An 18,804-nucleotide genomic window follows, 5' to 3' on the forward strand; every position below is an offset into this window, starting at 1 on the left:
TAGAAATAATTAGTGGAGCCAGCTCAGCAATCAATATAGATTCATGAATATAATAAGAAGGATAACACTACTTTTTTTTTTATGACCCAAAGAGGCTCACAGGATTGACATGGCGATCCAAAGATGATAATGACTAGTCTCTAAAACTAACTACAATTACTGGTTCATATGTCATATCTATGTATCCTGGAAAGGCAAAGCTGCCGTAGATACAGACTTAAATATCTTTCAAACATTAAATACGTTCCTCTGCATGGCCACGAGTGGACGCCTATGCCTTACACTCTGGTGGTGGTGGGTGACGACTACCACGTCCATGACGCTCATCGTTGCAATAGTAGTAAATTCTGCATCGTTTTCGAACCCAGCTCAGTAGCTTTTTGCCTCGAGCACTAAGCCCTTGCATTTCCCAATCGCTTTTAGCGACGAAGTTTCTGTAATAAGCAACGAAAGGAGCCTTGGACCAATCTGTTTTCACCCTCCCACCTCTCGTCGCCCAATCATCCGCATCCCACAAACTGGCGTACAACTTCATCCGCTGGTTATTGGGGTACGGAACTCCAATCGACTCTTCATTGTTGAACACCCTTATCGGGATGCTATCTACCAAGATTCTGAACAAAATATTATATGAAAATCTCGAGCAAGACCAAACTAATAATAATGAAGAGGATGGAATCGAGTGTTCTTACATGATGTTTTTGGGGTTCCATACAATGGAATAGGTGTGAAAATGCTTTGTTGGGTCGAACCAGAGGTGGAACCCTTCCTCTCTTCCCCCTTGTCCTTGGGTGAACACGTTAGTGTGAAGAGTGTAAGGAGAGCCACTTTTGTTGCCCAAGAACTCTAGGTCGATTTCATCGTGAGATGGTCCTTCTGAAGATAGCTGCAACGATTTAAAAAGAACAAAACAAAAGCATATCAATAGCATGCATTTCATGAAATTACAAAGACTTGCAAAAAGAAATTAATTAGGGAGGTGAAGATCGTACGTAGAAGGTGGTAACAGTGCCAGCTGAGTTACCAGCAATGAGCTTCATTTGCATGTTGAACCTTCCGAAGAGGTAGTCTCTGTTGGACTTGAAACCGGCGCCTCCAGCAGTTTTATCCATCGTGAGCCTCAGAAGATTACCTCGACCAAGTATTCGAGCATGGCCGCCGCCCCATGTTATCTCCACATCTTGATGGAAATTATTGGCGGAAGCAGCAGCCATGAGAGAAAGCAAAAGCATTGATGAAACTCTCAAGTTTCCCATCCTCAAAGTAAGTAAGAAAGAGAGTTAATGTTGTAGTTGAAACCATAAGGCTATCATATATATATATAGGTAATGAACAGATCACAGGTTGTTTGATATATGACAAGTTGAAAACATGTTGCTGCACTAGCCACTATGTACTTTCCAAAACAAATTATACTTTAAAAGGAGCGTAAATGTAAAAAGTTAAAAACTTTATAATTATTTTTTATTTTTAAAAGTACTTATATTGTATACATAACATATGAAATTAAAAAATTGGACTTACACATATTGAATATTGGAAAGTGGGCTCAAAGTCCATTGAGTCTAACCAAAAAATAAATTAAATGCCCAGTAGATCCTTAAACTTTGTGGAAGATGGTGACCAGATGGGCTATAATCCAGCTACTTTTATTTGGGGACTTTGGGCTCAAACTTGCTTTGTAGACAAAATTAAATCATTTAACCATATAAATTTAGATTGATATAGAGGGTTTCAGGTTCAGTGAAAAAGGTTGACTTGGAATCAGCCTTTGAGCAAAATATATAAAGAGCAATTGAGAATGATCTGCAAAACCGTGAACGAAAATGGAGTCGTACTTTAAAAGCACCATCCTCTAAATGGTCAAGACTGAAAATTAAAGCAGTATTGGAAATCGCTTCTACAGCTCAAAATCCTTGTTGAAACAGCCACGGAAGAAACAAATCAGAATTTGCTAATGAGGCAAACAGAAAAAGAGAAAGCCATTGGAGTTTTCCAGGTCCTCAAAACCAATGTATCTTCAAGCTCAGCAGCTAGTATAGAAGAAGAAGAACTCTATACAAGTCATACAGTGTAGCGATTCTTGGCACCTCTTTCACGTTTTGCATCCTCCTGGAAAACCAAATACAAGCATTTGTTTATATACCCCACACAACTAGGACAAACAAAAAAATAAAGCATTAATATGAAAGATCTGTAACTCAAAAAATAATCCTTACATGAAATATGAAGCCTATAGTTTCCTTATGACCAAGTAACTCTTTCCACTGTTTTCCAATGCTTATCTGCATTTAAACCAAAAAAGAAAAAAAATATGGTTGCAGAATTGCACAATCCATTAAAATATTGGGTTTTGGAAATTACACGAGTGAAGCAAATTCTGGTTACCTGAGCAGTTTCATTGGTGGCATTCTTGGTCCACAATGCTATTTTTTCCTGCCTGCCTCTCACGTTGACAACTGCTCCACAGATCTCATCGCCATACCGGAACTGTTCTCCGATCAAAGCCAGCAACTAGTAGAGCAGAAGATATAGAAGAGATTAAGCCTTATATATATAAACAAGTGCGCGGAACGATACCGTGTACAGCCAACACCTATCTGACTTTCCCCTATGGAACGTTACAGACCATTTGCCTCCATTAGCACAAACAGGGTCTTCCCACTTTGGCTCAATCTTATATTTGAAACAATGAAAGTCAGCTCCCACAGCTAACTTGCTTGGGTGATGAACGTTATTGTAAAGGCTGTAATAAAAGAAAGTTGATGAATGGCAGCAACATAAACAGCATTCTTTCATGATCACATAACTTACAAACATGGAAGCACCAAGCAATGATTCGAAATATTTATAGATGAAGAGTTAATGTGTCCCAACAAAATCATATTCCACAAGGTTGGTTGTAATGGATTAAAGAACACCTTAATCACATCCAAATAAAATGAAACAGAGGCTAGGAAACAGCATTCACTAGTAGGCAGCTCCACCAAGATCCTTACAGAAAACATTGTTCCATGAAAACATTCGTCATATATCGTACAACAACGATGCAAAAACCAAAACTTAATTTTTCTTTTTGATATTCTTCATGTCTCCATATATTCGGGGTTAGTAGCTGTCCGTCCCAACAATGTCATCTCTAGAGTTCGAACCTAAATTTTTTCTCCTTGTCTTACCATTGCACCCAACTATTTAAAACCAAAAACCAAAACTTAATTTAAGTGTAATGAGCAATAGCTTGGAGTGGGGATGGAATAATTCATTTTACTAATTGAATGACAGGCTGATTTCGGTTTAGGTTTCCATTGATAGCAACATACAAAAACCTATACATCACGATGGATCAATTTCAGAAATAAAAAAGAAGCCCTAGGAATAAATGATTTTTAGAACGTTTATTTTCCAAATTTCAAGAAACACAAACGTCTACAAAATAACAGCACCGTAATTGGCGAGAGAAAAGAAAAAGGAAAAAGATTTTCCAGTAAAAATCTTAAAAGAACACAAAAAAGGGAATTGAAAAAGAAGAAAGAAAAAACCACAATAAAATCAATACTCTGAACGAAAATTTAATGAGAGAGGAAAGAAAAACCTCCAGAATTGTTCAACAGTGGAAAAAGTGTAAATAGCGCGCATAGAACTGCCCCAAGTAGCATGCTTGGATTTGGCAGATGGGTTATCGAACCAGAAGGTCCACAAGTGTTCCAGCTGGTGAGGCTGCTCCATTATACCTTTTTTTTGGCGAAGGTAACGTCGTATCGTCATCCCCCTCCTCTTTCAGGTTAGGATTACGGTTCTTATTCTCCTCTTCCTTGGTGCTCAAACGATTTCAGATTTTCCTCTACCCCCATTCTTTCTTTCGCTTCCCCTTCGTTTTGGATTTCGTTTTCTTCACAAGACACGAAGGCTTTCTTTCCTGATTAGCTCGTGGATCTTATATATTACGTTAACCCAAACCCAATCACATCGACTTTTTCCATTTAACTAGCAATAATTTACCAATTAAAAAGGAGAAATAAATAAATAAATCTACTTTGAATGACTAAAACGAAATTGTGATTAACTAATAACAGAACCAATTATACTGAAAATCAAACAGCATTAGCAAAGGGAGAGGAATGGCCATACTGCTCATGAAAATGGAGAAAATATTTTTAGCTTTTCTATTTATGTATAAATATATATACGTGTTAGGTTTTGATTTGGTTACAAATATCCCTACAAATATGGCTATCATTTTTTTTTCCTTTTTTTTTTTTTACTATTATTAACAAAGGAGTCATAACACAGGGGATGCTGATGCTGAAGCTGCAACCGAAACTAGTATTTTTACGACACTATTTCCCCCTCTTCACCATCTTCATTCAGAATTGCCTCATCATCCTCGTCTTCCGAATACTCGACCTTGATGAACAAACCCAACTGCTGCAGGGGATTTCCACCATTCCCTCCATGTGATGCTCCATTCACCTGTTCAGAATCACTCTTACGACCATGCAATTGAGTATTAGAAAGGGAGCATCCACTTAACATCTCCAGTTCCTTCAAAATCTCCAGGTTCTGCTCAATCTCCGCTGTTTTCTCCATCTGAAAAACCAGCAGGGCAAAACTAATGGCATTAGCTGATGCTCTGTTTCATATTTTGTATATACCATATGGTATTACAGTGTTCTAGCCTCTAAAACCCTCCACTATATAAACATAATAAGGACAAGAAAGAAAACACAAGAAAAAGATGAAAACCTTTTGTAATGCAATTCGAGCAGCTTCTCTTTCTCTTTCCCGTTGCTTTTTCAGCTCAACCTCTGCCTTCATTTTTGCTGCTGCTTCAGCAGCTAAGATTTGAGCTTCAATCTTTGCCTTTTCTGTGAAGGTTCAATCATCATCTATAAGATCTCAAGGCACACCATTGCCTCACAAATACTTAACCAACTTAAAACTACTACTAATAGGAACTGGTCCCTGCATACACCAGAAGGACTAATATTCCTAATCACTCAAAACATATCTCAAATTACCATTAAATATAGATACTCATATATCATGCCAACCAAACAAATCATTTCATTTCTCTCGTTCAAGGATAACCTAAAGATATAAACACACTAGCACATCAAACATGAAAGAAAGCGAAACTGTGGAATTTGGTTACAAATTTATTATCGTATAGGAAGGCACATATTGCATCATCCTGATAAGATTGAAATGGCAGACGCAAGCAAGAAAACAAGCTTAAGTTTTTTAGCAGTTAAAGCAGTTCAAAATCTATAATGGCAAGTAAAAAGAATTTAAGTGAACAAGTTATTTGATAGAGAGCTTCACTTCATCTTTTTAATTCCATTTGATGAGAGAATTAGAAGACCTTTTCGTTGTTAGCAGCCAAAATAAAAAGGGGAAATTGAAAACAATAAAAATGATCAATAATGCAACATAACTACAATGAGTGTGAAGCTTCAAAGATCACCTTCACGCTGCCTTCTTTCCAATCTTTCCTTTTCCTGCTGCAGCTTTACTGGATCAGTTTTATCACACTGTATGACAAGGCAGCTTATATTATCACTAAGAAGACAACATGCAATTGATACCATGTCACATAATATTCCCAACACAATAGTCAAATTATATCTTTGCAAAACTTTACATGATCCAGTAGTGCCTTCTTCTGAGCTTTCAGAATAGTGTCTGCAAAACGACGTTTCAGCATTGCAGCACGGAGAGCTTTCTTTGGTGACATTGGCACATCAAAAGTAGGAGTTGACAATCCTAATCAAATGATAGAAAACAATTAAGTGATTAAGCCTACCACACAAAAAGGATCTAATGACAACCAGAAACCACATCCATATATAAAGGCAAAAAAGGAAATAGCTCAATAGCTAACATTAGCAAATAAACTGACCTTCACCAGAAGCAGCATCTGTTGGAGTTGTAAGTTGAGAACTATTACATACATTCTCGTCATCCAAAGCACTTACAGCCCCTTAATATTTTCAAAAGAATTCCATTACTTGAATCAAGAATCAAGCAGAAAATCATAAAATAAAATCAGAATATTTCCCTCACCATTGGAATCCTGATCAGACTTGCTCATTTGTGATGTCAATGTGCTTTTTGCCTGGGAATCCTAGTTTTTGACATAAAATTTTATTAACATAATTCATGGCACTAATCATAAGAACAATCAGAATCTATTGCTATAAAAGCAGTAATCTATACCAATTTAGAGACATCAGCACTACACACCCTAAGATCTCCACCCAATGATCTTTCCGAAGTCACATCTACACCGAACAAAAAAATAAGTTATACGTTATGCCTAAAATTACAGAACAGATTTAGCACCAGAAATAATCAAAACTAACCGCTGGAAGATGCATGGTATGAATCACTTGGAAGGCTGCATTGACACTTAATGTTGCCACATGAATCACCTGGGCTCAATGGTGGCTTGGCATTGATAGACCCCTGGGAACAGCCACCACTACCACTACCGGTGCCTATAAGACACATTGCAAATTAGCTCCAATAAAGAGCCCTAAAGCAGAAAGCATATTCTGCCATTTCATACCTTTTTGTAAGCTTTTTCCTGCCAATTCGCTCACACAGTTCTCTGCCGGTTTAGCAAGCTCAACCTATTAAATAAGCCAAGAAACTCAGCATCCAAAGCAATGCAAACTTCTATAGTAACAAACATGAAAGGAGCAAAACACTACTTCAAAGTCAAAATGCTGACAGCAAAACAACAATAAATATAACTCTGATTTGCTTTACAATTGTCAATTCCAAAATTGTTCTTTCACAATAAATTGAATTACACCAATTCAGAATCAGGAGTAAACACAAGCATAGTTGTTTACAAATATTATAGACAGTAATCACCTCAGCCGCTCTTGCATTCAGAGGCAGCTTCGCAACCTTCTCCGCAGATGCCTTTGACTTCTTGGGCAGAGAGCTATTCCGGGATAGAAGTGTTTTAGGACAATGCTGACTTGATTCATTAACATCTTTCACTCGCACACTAGAAACCTTCCCTTGTCCAACCTTAATATTTTCTTGATTACATTTCTCCTCCAAAGATTTCCACCTTGCTTCAAAAAATTCTTTCATTTCTTCTGCCATTTTATGAACGTTATTGGATGGGGGATTATACAGCATGGCATTAGAAAACGTTAGTCTAATATCAGCCACAAACTCATCAGTGCCAAGATAAATATTCTTTCCTAGTTTGGACTTAATTGTACCCAAATCCATGGGGTTTTTAATTATAGAAAAATAATCAGGAATCTGTAATGCTTTGGGATCCACAGGTTGATTAAAAACCCAGCCAGCTGGATGTTTCATCAGTGCTTTCAGTAGGGCAGAGCACTGCTGAGTCGTGCAACGGTCCATCTTCCGCCTCTTCTCTGGTGGACCACCCACATTCACCCCCTCTGGTTCACGCTTGTGAGCAATTGAAGTCTCTTCTGAATTTCCAGCAGGTGATGTCTTCTTTCCATCAAAAGAACTACTCAGTTGCTGGCCCCACTCAAAAGATTGATCTTCTATCTTCTGAGAAGGGAACTTGATCTTCAACTTCAGCTTTGGCACAACACTTCCCGCGGCAATCATTCTGTTAAGCTGAAACCTTCAAATAGCCTCTTTTAGGTTTCCACTTCCGCAGACACTGGGAAAAAGTGGAGAGACAAAATAAACATGTAAAATTTTGAGGCAGCTACACATTATAAAGAAGTTATGAAATTGAAAATAAAAAAATCATATTACGACTTCTATTAGCAGGCAGGACCAATATCAAAAGAATCAGACAACATGGTTAATAGAATGCTCGTAAAAAATTCATCAAACAAATGGTAGCATGTGTTCAAGAAAAATACTACCGGTAAAACTAAAATCCTTACCAATAAAAAAAGCAAAATCTTACCAAGTGCAGTAGGTGTTTCTTATGTCTGTTAAATAAAAAGGAGCATGGAGAAGAACAATAGCGTGAACCAAGAAAAAAAATATAAGTGCAACCCCAGAAAATTACAAGCCATCTAATTTGTTCCTTTTTACTGATAAGCTGAAAAAAAAAATAGAACCTTACTTCCACGTTGACCAACAAGATCAAATCTACGTAACAAACACTGACTGAGATATAAGCAAAGAACCTAATTTATTATAGAATCAGGCATAAACAAAACCCTAACAGAAGTTAGATCCAATCAAAATCAACAATTCGGTAACTAAAACAAAAAAAAATTGTACAGAAATGCATCAGAAAAGTGGAAATTATGAACTAATCAAAAACTCGTAACAAAAACCTAGGGCAGAATTATTCATCCCGAACCTCAATTCACCAAATCAAAGAAAGAAAAATATTCAAAACCATGCAGATAATGAAAGTTAAGTTAGATTTCTGTGAAACATACCGAAAATCAACCCAAACAAGCACCGGAAAAAACTTTGACCAGCAGATCTATCGATAGAACGATTCTACGAAGAGAGAACTAAGAGAGATTTTAGAAAAGAGAAAAAAGAAGAGAGAAAAAAAAAAGCGAGAAGAGAAGAGAGAGTGAGAGAATTTGCTAGGGTTTATCTCTACACTGCTTCTCTTACTCCACTGCCTCGACAGAGCGAGAGAGGTGTAAATCTCGGCTAGGGTTTTATTACCTCTCTTTTCTTATCTTTGTACGTCGACAGCTTTTTTTCCTGAAAAAAACTAAAATTACGATGTCTTAAATTTTTACATAAAAAATTTAAAGGTCAGAGATCTGTACTTCATTAAATGACTAATTTGCCCCAACCTTGAGTATCCCTTTTGGTTGTGGTTGATGGGTCAAGATGTATTTTAACTGTTAGAGCTATACTTTCCAAAATAAATAATAGGGGCTTAGGGGAAATATTAACAGAGTACGAATACGGACAGTTCACTTTGATTATAAAGTTTACACGGTTTCGTCCCTACTCCTCACAATTCACAAATATGAGTTGTCCTATTACGCTTTTTGTTTTGTTTTTTATTTGAAGGGACGGCTTTTTTTAGGTTAAAAATATGTAATAAGTTGTATTTTTTAAAAGTTTAGGAATTTAGTCACTGTGTTTATATTTCATAGAATTTATTTCATTTATTTTTAGATTTTTAGATTTAATTGTTAATACTAATTTTTGTTAAATTTTTATTGTAATGTTTTTAAATAAAAATATTCATTTAGTAGCTATATATTAAAAATGACATTTTAATTAACTTGAATTTAACAAAAAAGGTTAACAGTGTTAATAGTTAAACTTGAATTTTAAAATCTAAAAAGTATAGAGACTAAATTTCATGAAATAAAAACAAAGGGACCATATTTTCAATTTTCAAAAAATACAGAAACTTGTAGCACATTTTAACATTTTTTATTTTGTTCAAGGGCGGCAACAGTGGCGAAACTAGGAAACTGGCAAGGGCCTCGGCCCCCCTAAAATAGAAAATTTCTATTTAGGTCCATTTATAATTTATAAAATTTTAAATTAATAACGGTAAAATTATACTTTGGCCCCCATAAATAATAATTTTTTATTTAATCATTTAAAGATTATAAAGATATAGACTATCAAAATGGTGAAATTATATTTTTACTATCGTAAAAATATACAATTTAATTCCGGCCTTTCAAAAAAAAATTTCTGACTTCGTCCTTGGGCAGCGGGGCTCTACCCTAAGAAGGGAAAATTTGACTTTAAAATCTTTTAAATTTAATGCACGATGAAATTACACTTTGAGCTTTCAATAATAATAAATTTATGATTCAATCTTTATAAAATAGATAATAAAATTACATTTTAACTCTAAAAAAATATAATTTAATTTTGACACTCTAAAATAGTTTCACCACTAATTTTGTTGGTCTCGATGGAGTAGGATTAGCCAGAAGAGCGTGGACATTGTTTCGGAAATCATCGTGTGGTAGTGGGACATTTATGCCAGTATTGTTGACATTTTTTTCTTGTGTTGTTGGATGTTTAGTATCGTCTTTCGACTTTGATAATTGGTCATTTTATATCATCAAAGCAAAACTCTTTTATTTCTTTCATAGTCGTGCTTGTGACGTGTCTTGGTCATCTCTTCTATTTGTGATTTTCTTAAAATGCGAATGGGATTACCCGCTTTTAGTGGTGGAGCAACATTGATGATTGACTCCACAAATTTTTTGGGAAAAAATACATTTTTCAAAAATAAATTTTAATTATAAAAATCATAAACTACAAAATTTTTTTGAGAAAAATTCTCACAATTTAAATATATTTTTTTAAAACAAATTAATTTGTATGAAAATAGTTAAATTCTCTCCCATCACTAAAACAAAAAGAAATCCATAACTCTTTTTTTAATTTTTCTTATTTTCTCTCTGACACACTTTAAAATTCTTGTTTTAGCATATGAGAAAACTTCGTAAAAATGTACAAGCTATTGAAATTTATGTCATCTACCTTTTCTTTTAGTTATTGTAATAATTTAATAATAGTTTTACAATTCATTATATCATACATTGATTTATCGAGTATTTATAATATGCATTAATCTATTTGAAATTTTTAAGTATTTTAATTTTTTAAAAATCTTACTTCATAATCCAAATTTCTTGACCCTGCTACTACCTGCTTTAGCTTTGTTTCCAAGGGATGGAATTCTTTTTGCTCAGTCTTCAAGCTTATTCTCTAGAGGTGAGCTTATGGGCTCTTTTGTTAGTGACGGATATTATGATCTCATACATTTTTTTTCCTTTAATGCTTCGTATCGATTGGATTGCAAAGGTGGTTCTGTAGCACATAACCCGTCTATTCCAATTAACTAGGGCAATGATATCCATTTACAAAGCTCACCGACCTATTTTTGATATTTTTTTGAGTTATAAGCAAAATAATAAAATGGGATTTTAAATTTGTTAAAAGATGGAGAAAATTTATTTTTAAACCCCTTAAAAATTGATAAAAGAAAATTTTTAGACCCTTAAAAGTTAAATTTTTTTAAATCCCAATATTTTCAGTTTTGAGATAAAAGTTATAATATATTTCCACAACAAGCGCCTCTAAGATGTATATTCAAGTATTTGTATTTAGGTTCATAAAAAAAAAAGGCATTTGTATTTAGGTTTTGGAAGCTCTTTCACCTTCATCGTCAACACAACTGACCATATTGGTTTGCCGTTGTGGTCTCATTGTCTTCTAACTTTCGTTTCTTTTTTCTCTTGTCTCATTGTCTCTCGGCAAAATAAACTCGAGATCTCCCCCTCCCATTTAGGCTTATGGCTACCGGAATGGTGGGGGAGAGATTCTCGACCACCTTGTGGCCTCTCCACATTTTTTCTCTTGGAGCTCAACCCCTTCTCTCGAGTCGAGAGTCTCCTCGGCCTTTTTTCTACAGCTCTGGCAAGGTCCTTGTAGTTGGTGGAGTGTCGTTGTTGATAAGCCTTGACGGCTTGTGCATGATGATTTCGATCTAGTTGCACCAGTCCTTTGTCGTCTATCAGTGGTTTGAATCTCCCTCTATCAGTGGTTTCCAACGATGTTCGCGGTTGTGACAGTATGCCTTCTCCAAATCCTTGTTTCAGTTTGGGCTCCCTCTTGGTGGTGGATCTGTTGATTGTGAGTACAACCACCCTATTTGTTCAGACTTCTTTGACCACGCTCCCTCCCCACTAGGGCTTGCCTCCTTTGGGCTAGGGTTGGGCCTCGTGGCATTGTATTTAGTGTTTAATTTTTGAGTAAACTACTTGGATGGTCACCTAACTTTTGGATAAATTCTAATTTGGTCACTCAACTTCAAAAACTTTCAATTTCTTAGATAACGTTTTCAAATTTTAGTCACTACAATTAAATAGTTAATGGAAAGCTGACATGTGACTTTTTTTATAGCCTCCCAATATTTATATATTTTATTAATTTCAACCTAAATCTAAAAATTTAACAAATTTTCACTTAATGCTTATTTTAATTAAAAATAATTATGTTAATATTAAAAAAATAAAAAAATATTTTCCTCACTCCACCCGGTCCCTCTCTGCCCATCGCCCCCCTCTCACCCCGTCCCTCTCCCTCTTCCCCCGCCACCGTCCGTCTCTCTTAGAAATCTGCTGGAACTTTGTCCAAACTCACATCATCAGCACCCATTAGATACACGAACTTTGCAGACTCAATGCTGTTGCTAGATTCTGGAACAAGGCCAAGGTCAAGGGGCTGCAGCCTGGGCAGCACTGAGAAGTAAAACATTGAATCCATTCCAGTCGGGTCTAATGACATTCCCATTCTTTGTAATGGTTTCAACAGCATAAAATATTGCATCTTTGTCCTCCCTCATAAACAGTCCAGCACCAACAATGATGGCCGGGTTTTTGTGTGTGTGTGCCGGGGGGGACGTGGTGAAGGGAAGGAAATATTTTTTATTTTTTAAATTTAATATAATTATTTTTAATTAATATTAATATAAGCATTAAGTGAAAAAAATGTTGAATTTTTAGATTTAGGATCAAATTAATAAAATGTGTAAATATTGAAGGGCTAAATTTATTATTATACCAATAAAAAAATCAACAGTCAGGTGAATATTAAAAATATTGGTGATGAAATTGAAAGTTTTTGAAGTTGGATGACTAAAATGAAACTTACTCAAAAGTTGAGTGACCATCCAGATAGTTTACCCTTAATTTTTCTAGGCTTTGGACCTAGTGCTTGTACTCATTTGTGGTAAAATGAAACTGTTCCTTTTCTCAAAAAAATGGAAAAGAATTTGTATTTAGATTTTTGTTCAATATTTAGGATGTTAAATTATATCAAAATAAATCCATATATCATTTTTATGATCTTCTAACCGGAAAATAATCAATAAAGTCATAATTGAAGTGACAATGTTATTGTTCTTATAGACTAAAGTTTGAGTCCTGTATCGCCCTTCCTCTATCCGATATGAGAAAAAAGGATAAAAGAAAAGGGAAAGTAAAAAACTTTCTAAGCCAAACTATCTGGGAAAGCAACCGAGTGGCAAAGAATATATATAATATTATATGCACAAGCTGATCCCCGTTTCAAGGATCTATGAGGGGATGCTTCAACTCCTCCTGGGAAGCATCGTTAAAATAGGCATACAAGGCCAATTGGAGAGTCCCCAAACCTGTTCCAATTCCATTTGGAATCTGTATCCAAGGAAGAATAATACTCTGGTAGTTATTGCTGGAAGCCAAAATTGGGGTGATTCATTGAATCAGTTCGCACTGCAACAAAATTTATAACGGAAAAAAGGGGAAGAGCTTACATAGATGAAAGCATCATGCTTGAACATTCCATACACAAAGAAAGCCAGACTCATCAAGAACGTTGCAAGAGAAAGTGAGAACGGCATGTACTCAACGCTTCTGGTTTTGATCACCAGTTTCTGCCACAGAAATGTGCATAAAAGAACACAAGTGAGAAGGAATTTCGCGATCCGAAGGTCGAAAAACTATCTATTATGAAACTTCTGAGGAACTTACGATTATAATTAGAGGAGAAGCAAACATGGAAATCAGAGATGCGACACTTAAGTAACCGACGAAAAGTTGCCGTGACGGAGAGTCCAAGAATCGCATACTCACGAAAACTATGGAAGCAAATGTTGCAAAAACCGATATCAAGAGCCCCATCATCTTCAACTGCAACATTAATGTTAAAAAGTCATACAGAAAGGTATTTCTTGTTGGATCATCATCGCTCCACAGCAATTTGTTAAAAGCTCTCAAGTACCTTCATTGGCTTTTCAGCATATACAACAAAAACGCTTATATATATCAATTGGAAAATTGCTCCAACGGAATTGACCGTTGCCACCAGGATAATACCAGGAGATACAAGGGGCATGCCATACCAGAGACATATCAAGCAGTTCAAGAGAGCATATATGTAAGGCATGCCTGAGACCATTTCTGTCGATTCATTTCTGATAATTCTCCTAAATGTTGGTCTGGGAAAGACACAGCAAGAAAGTTGGTGTAAATAACCCCTGCAGTTCATCTTTTTTTCATATGATCTTTGTTTCAGTCCAATAGAAGTTTGAAATAACTTACATAGATGACAAGAACAGCACAAAAGCAAAGATGTTACCTGGAAAAAGAAAAGAACTCATTGAAATCAACTGATTTAGAGTTCTGTTCTGATATGAGAGTTGAAAAAGGAGCTTGAGAGACAGGTAAAAATAAAAGCATACTACCTGCAATCCCAGCTGCATCACTGCAAACTACATAAACTGAAGATACCACTGTTGAAGACATTTGCAAATCTTAAAATCTCCCTTTCTCTCTTACCAAGCTTTTCGCCTCTTCTCTCTTCACCTTGTTCTTTTGCAAATAAATTCCAAGAGAAAGCCTGTAGATATATAAGATACCAGCGAATTGATCATTCCCAAAAAAAAGAGAAGAAAACTCCACGTGGATGGATTATTGAACCACTAGCTTTCATTGTCCAGTTAATTACTTCTTTTTACTATTATTTTTGCTAATTGATTGTTTTATGTTGAGTCTGTTCACTGCATTCTTAATTATATAGGGGTGACACCTCAAATCAAGTGATGGAGAACTCATGTTATCATGTAAACTAAAAACCACAAAAACTGATAAAAGAAAGCGAAGTGTCTGTTTTGCCCGCAAAGAAACATGTTAACAGATGCGTACATATGGTGTAGAATGGATTAGAGTTTCATGGTGTAGGATTATAGACAGCTTCAAATGGTTCTTTAACTCGTCCAGATGATGTGACACAGTGAGAGTGAGATCGTCGTACTTGTATATATTAGTGTAGGCAAAACGCTCTATACTTGCCTATTATTCGGTGGATATTCGAGTACATCCAATTCTCAACCTCAAAATTAAAAAAAAATAATCATAATTTACATTAGTGCTAAATTTAGAAAATAAGTCATTCCTTTTTTAGCTCTTGATCATAATTAAATCAATGATCAACATCAAAACATTATTTAGTTCAAATTTATCTAGATAACTTATTTCCCTATATAATTCTCATCTTTCTTGATTAACTTTCTTTTCTTGTTCTATGAAACCGGAAATTCTTTTTTATTTTTTAAATGAATAACACTGAGTCTCCTTCTATTGAATTTAAATGGTAGGGTAGAGAATGATCAAATGAAGAAAAAAATGTGGAAGATAAAGAAGCAGAGATGATATTTCCTGAGAGTGATAATCCTGGTTGTCATGCTTAAGGGACTGACTTGGAAAAGGAACAACTTTCTCACCTCAATGTATTGAAACAGTCAGTGCTTTCGCCTTCTTTTCTTCCTGGTTTCATAGTTCTTACTACTTTTTTTTCCTCCTATTTCTGGTTTTGAGGAAAATGTGAATCCCAAGCAAATCCACACTTATGTATCCCGTGAGGATAACGGTAAGCCATAATCACAAAAATCTTCTAATGAACTATATATTTGAAAGTTGGTTACCCTCGTGATCTTTTTGCCAAATTGAATCCGACAAACGTTTATGTTTTGATCTTAGGGCTTGTTTAGTAATGCTTAAAAAACAAATATTTTTAGCTCCAAAAACACTTTTAAAGAAAAAACAGTAATACTAAACACTCAAATCTTAAACTAAACTTTTTAAAAATACTTCTCAAAAACACATTTCCATAACACTTTTCAAAAATATTGTTAAACTAACCCGGAATCAAAGATCATTTTCTTTTTTCTTTTTAAAAAATATTCATTATTCTTTCTTTCCTTCCTTTTCCAGATTTCATTGTTACCATTATTCATTCGGTTGAAAAATGTGGTGTTACCGTTATTCATTCGGTTGAAAAATGTGGTGAAGAAATGCTTTTAAAATTTGACAGTTTTACTTTAAAAATAAAATTTAACAATTTTTATTAAATTACTGTAATAAATGATTTTGAGATGAGAAAATGGTTATTTTAGATATATTGTAGCATAAAATATATGTATTTAATTATTATTTATATTAGTTAATATTATAATATATGAGATATATAAAATTTAAATTATAAAAAATTATAAAAATTATTAAGTTATTAATATTATAATATAAGTAACATATGGATTATTTATAAACTTTAATTCGTTAATATATAAAATATATAAATTTAAATTATAATTAATTAGAATAAAAATTCTAATTGACTAAAAGGTAAAGAATCATTATTTTCACTTGTTATTATTAATGCCATGTCAAGTTATTATTGTGGGTAAACTATACAAATGGTCACTCAACTATGTCGTTGTTCCTATTTTAGTTATCTAATTTTAATTTTTTTAATTTGGGCATTAAGATTTGAATTGTTCCTATTTGGTCACCCTCCGTTAAATTAATAATGAAAAGCATTTTTTTCAACTGGTATAATAATAAATTTAGTCATCAATACTTTCTAATCAAATTTATTGATAGAATTTGTAAACGTGAATGGTTAAAAACTGATTAGAAAAAAGCTTTTTGTTATCGATTTAACCGTAGGTGACCAAAACAAGAACGCAGGTTTAGTTGAGTGACCATTTGTATGTTTATCCTTTGGTATTAATAAATATCAACTTAGATTATAGTACAAATATAATAAAATAATTTATGGTAACTAATTGTCAATATTGTAGTATATGAAATATAAATTTTAAATCTTTATTCAAATTTAATATAAATTATTTGTAAAGTTTAATTTGAATATATATAGATTATATTTATATTTTATAGTTAATATAAATGAAGAGTGAATTTATAATTTATCAATTTTTGACAAGTTAAAAATTAGAATTTTTAATTTTTTTGAGTTGACTTGAAAAAGTGAAAAGCTGGTGTTAGACCTAATCATGGGTTGAGCCACCTAGCCCGGCCTGAAGGTTCTCCCGAAATGTGGGAGGGTTTGGGCAAAAATATAGGCCCGAAAAATGGGATTAGACAAAAAATAAGGCCCGTTTAAAAAATGGGTCGGGCCTTGAGTAAGACATTTTTGGCCCGGGCCTGGCTCGAATTGTAATGGCCCAAATTTAAGGTTATCGGAATAGTGGTTTCGTAACCACAAATCTGATTTAAAGAGAAAATTATTATTAATTTTTATGATTTATCGAGTGATTAAATATAAGTATTAGAGTATTGATAAGAAATTTTATTGATTGCATGCCTAAATTGCCTATTAGGACTTAATTGCAAAAGTGGGTAAATATGAGTTTTAGATGATAAAGGATTTTTTTGAAGTGCATAATCAAAGTAAAGGTCCTTAAATAGTAATTAGACAATAAAATTTCCATGGACAAAAATAGGCATGCATAAATAAAAATAACTAAAGTTTTAATGAAGGGTATTTTAGTAAATGAATAATAAAAAGAATAAAAAGGGAAAAAGATGGCAAAAATATCATCTCCTCCATAGCTTGCTGCCGAATTTGGAAAGACACCATATCTAGAGTTTTCACACTTTTTCAAGCTTATAGTAAGTGATTCTAATCCCTGTTTTTAATGATTTTTACGTTTTTGAAATCCCGGTAGCTTAATTTAGCTTATTCTAGCGATAATTTAACCTAGGGTTTATATTTGGAAAAATACCCATAGGTGAAAAGTATTTATTTTGATGTTTTATGATAGAATATGAAGCTAAAAATTATGTTAAACAACTTTTTCTGGCCGATTTTAAGCGAAAACGAGTAAGTTGACATAATCGGTAAAAATCTCTAATGTGCATAAGTAAGTGTTAGAGTGATAATTTGATGTTGTCATAGAAGAGAAAAATGTTCAGCATGTTATATAACATAAGAATATGAGATGAAGTTTAATTTCCGAACTTTGGGGAAAAAGCGTAATTATGTAAAAGTTTAGGGGCAAAATTGTAATTTTTCCAAAGTTAGAGTCGAGGGCTGTTTTAATGAATGTGAGTATTAAATAAGTTAAATTTGCTATTATAGATCAAGAAGAAGGGAATTCGAGGTTAGATCGAGGAAAGAATAAAGTTGAAGACTAAATTCATAAGTTTGACTATATTTGCTACCGAGATAAGTTTACGTTAAATAAATGCAATATTTTAATAATTATTATTAATGCTGCTAATTTTCAGCAATTATGTATTTATTTCATGAATTTATTTGATATTGACTCAAGTATGAGATGATAGAGAATTGATATTAAAAAGTCCTGTTGAAGCATAAGGAAAGTATCGGATACAAATGTCATAACATTTGGGTAAAGAGATCCCATGTAAGACCATGTCTGGGGTATGGCATTGGCACCGAGACGAGAGGTCCCACGTAAGACCATGTTTGGGACATGGCATTGGCATCGAGATGAGAGGTCCCTCGTAAGACCATGTCTGGGACATGGCATGGGCACCGATATGAGAACTCCCATGTAAGACCATATCTGGGATATGACATTGGCAGTACATGAAACATCCCATGTAAGACCATGTCTGGGACATGGCTTTGGCATGTTATTATCAGAAAGAGACCCAAGTATCCTTATTATTCCAATGTGGTTCAACGGGCTAGTAAATAACTTATGTCCATGAAAGTTCAGTTAAAAGCATAAATGACAAGTTCAAGTGAGTTATAAGAGTTAAGAGTATATTACGTTACCCATTGAGAATCAACATTTCAGCAAGAGAAAAGTAAGTCATAATTATGAGTTATCTAAATAAACAAGTAAGTAAATGAGTAAGAGATCAAGTAAAGAGGAAATTAAAGATTATGTTACTTGGTTATTATTATTTGTGTTTAATGTTGCTATTTATTTACTTGGAAACTTACTAAGCAGTATGCTTACTATGTTTATTTTCTTTTTATATAGCATTATTAATCAAAGTCGAGGATCCTAAAGAC

The 18,804-nt window shown here is 34.1% G+C and overlaps 4 protein-coding genes across 6 annotated transcripts; all 4 read right to left on the reverse strand.

Annotated features, from left to right (window-relative positions):
• LOC105768787 (xyloglucan endotransglucosylase protein 1) lies at nucleotides 1-1,301 on the reverse strand. Its single transcript, XM_012588961.2, has 3 exons — nucleotides 993-1,301; nucleotides 693-886; nucleotides 1-614 (listed from the first exon to the last, which is right to left on the reverse strand). Exons 1-3 carry the CDS (start codon nucleotides 1,254-1,256, stop codon nucleotides 272-274), a joined length of 801 nt encoding a protein of 266 aa, XP_012444415.1. The 5' UTR covers nucleotides 1,257-1,301; the 3' UTR covers nucleotides 1-271.
• Nucleotides 1,302-1,819: 518 nt separating this feature from the next.
• LOC105768789 (eukaryotic translation initiation factor 4E-2) lies at nucleotides 1,820-4,025 on the reverse strand. The gene is given in 7 exon segments (XM_012588965.2): nucleotides 1,820-2,112; nucleotides 2,220-2,285; nucleotides 2,389-2,514; nucleotides 2,581-2,746; nucleotides 3,593-3,741; nucleotides 3,743-3,823; nucleotides 3,825-4,025. Coding segments are annotated over 7 exon segments (663 nt in total). The 5' UTR covers nucleotides 3,852-4,025; the 3' UTR covers nucleotides 1,820-2,064.
• Nucleotides 4,026-4,140: 115 nt separating this feature from the next.
• LOC105768786 (transcription factor GTE12) lies at nucleotides 4,141-8,691 on the reverse strand. Its single transcript, XM_012588959.2, has 11 exons — nucleotides 8,406-8,691; nucleotides 6,880-7,663; nucleotides 6,569-6,632; nucleotides 6,363-6,497; nucleotides 6,217-6,281; nucleotides 6,064-6,124; nucleotides 5,900-5,980; nucleotides 5,642-5,763; nucleotides 5,465-5,531; nucleotides 4,744-4,865; nucleotides 4,141-4,587 (listed from the first exon to the last, which is right to left on the reverse strand). The coding sequence occupies exons 2-11, from the start codon at nucleotides 7,606-7,608 to the stop codon at nucleotides 4,330-4,332; spliced, it is 1,704 nt and encodes a 567-aa protein (XP_012444413.1). The 5' UTR covers nucleotides 7,609-7,663; nucleotides 8,406-8,691; the 3' UTR covers nucleotides 4,141-4,329.
• Nucleotides 8,692-12,849: 4,158 nt separating this feature from the next.
• On the reverse strand, nucleotides 12,850-14,488 carry LOC105768788 (bidirectional sugar transporter SWEET2a). Of its 3 annotated transcripts, none has more exons than XM_012588962.2 (6): nucleotides 14,198-14,486; nucleotides 14,055-14,091; nucleotides 13,735-13,951; nucleotides 13,485-13,643; nucleotides 13,268-13,387; nucleotides 12,850-13,148 (listed from the first exon to the last, which is right to left on the reverse strand). In XM_012588962.2, exons 1-6 carry the CDS (start codon nucleotides 14,256-14,258, stop codon nucleotides 13,041-13,043), a joined length of 702 nt encoding a protein of 233 aa, XP_012444416.1. In that variant the 5' UTR covers nucleotides 14,259-14,486; the 3' UTR covers nucleotides 12,850-13,040. The 3 variants fall into 3 exon arrangements, with proteins under 3 accessions (XP_012444416.1, XP_012444418.1, XP_052486776.1); XM_012588964.2 differs by having other exon boundaries at nucleotides 12,850-13,185; XM_052630816.1 differs by lacking the exon at nucleotides 14,055-14,091 and having other exon boundaries at nucleotides 13,735-14,001; nucleotides 14,092-14,488.
• Nucleotides 14,489-18,804: the final 4,316 nt, after the last annotated feature.

Source organism: Gossypium raimondii, chromosome 5 (assembly GCF_025698545.1).
Source record: "Gossypium raimondii isolate GPD5lz chromosome 5, ASM2569854v1, whole genome shotgun sequence".
NCBI classification, from domain to species: Eukaryota; Viridiplantae; Streptophyta; class Magnoliopsida; order Malvales; family Malvaceae; genus Gossypium; species Gossypium raimondii.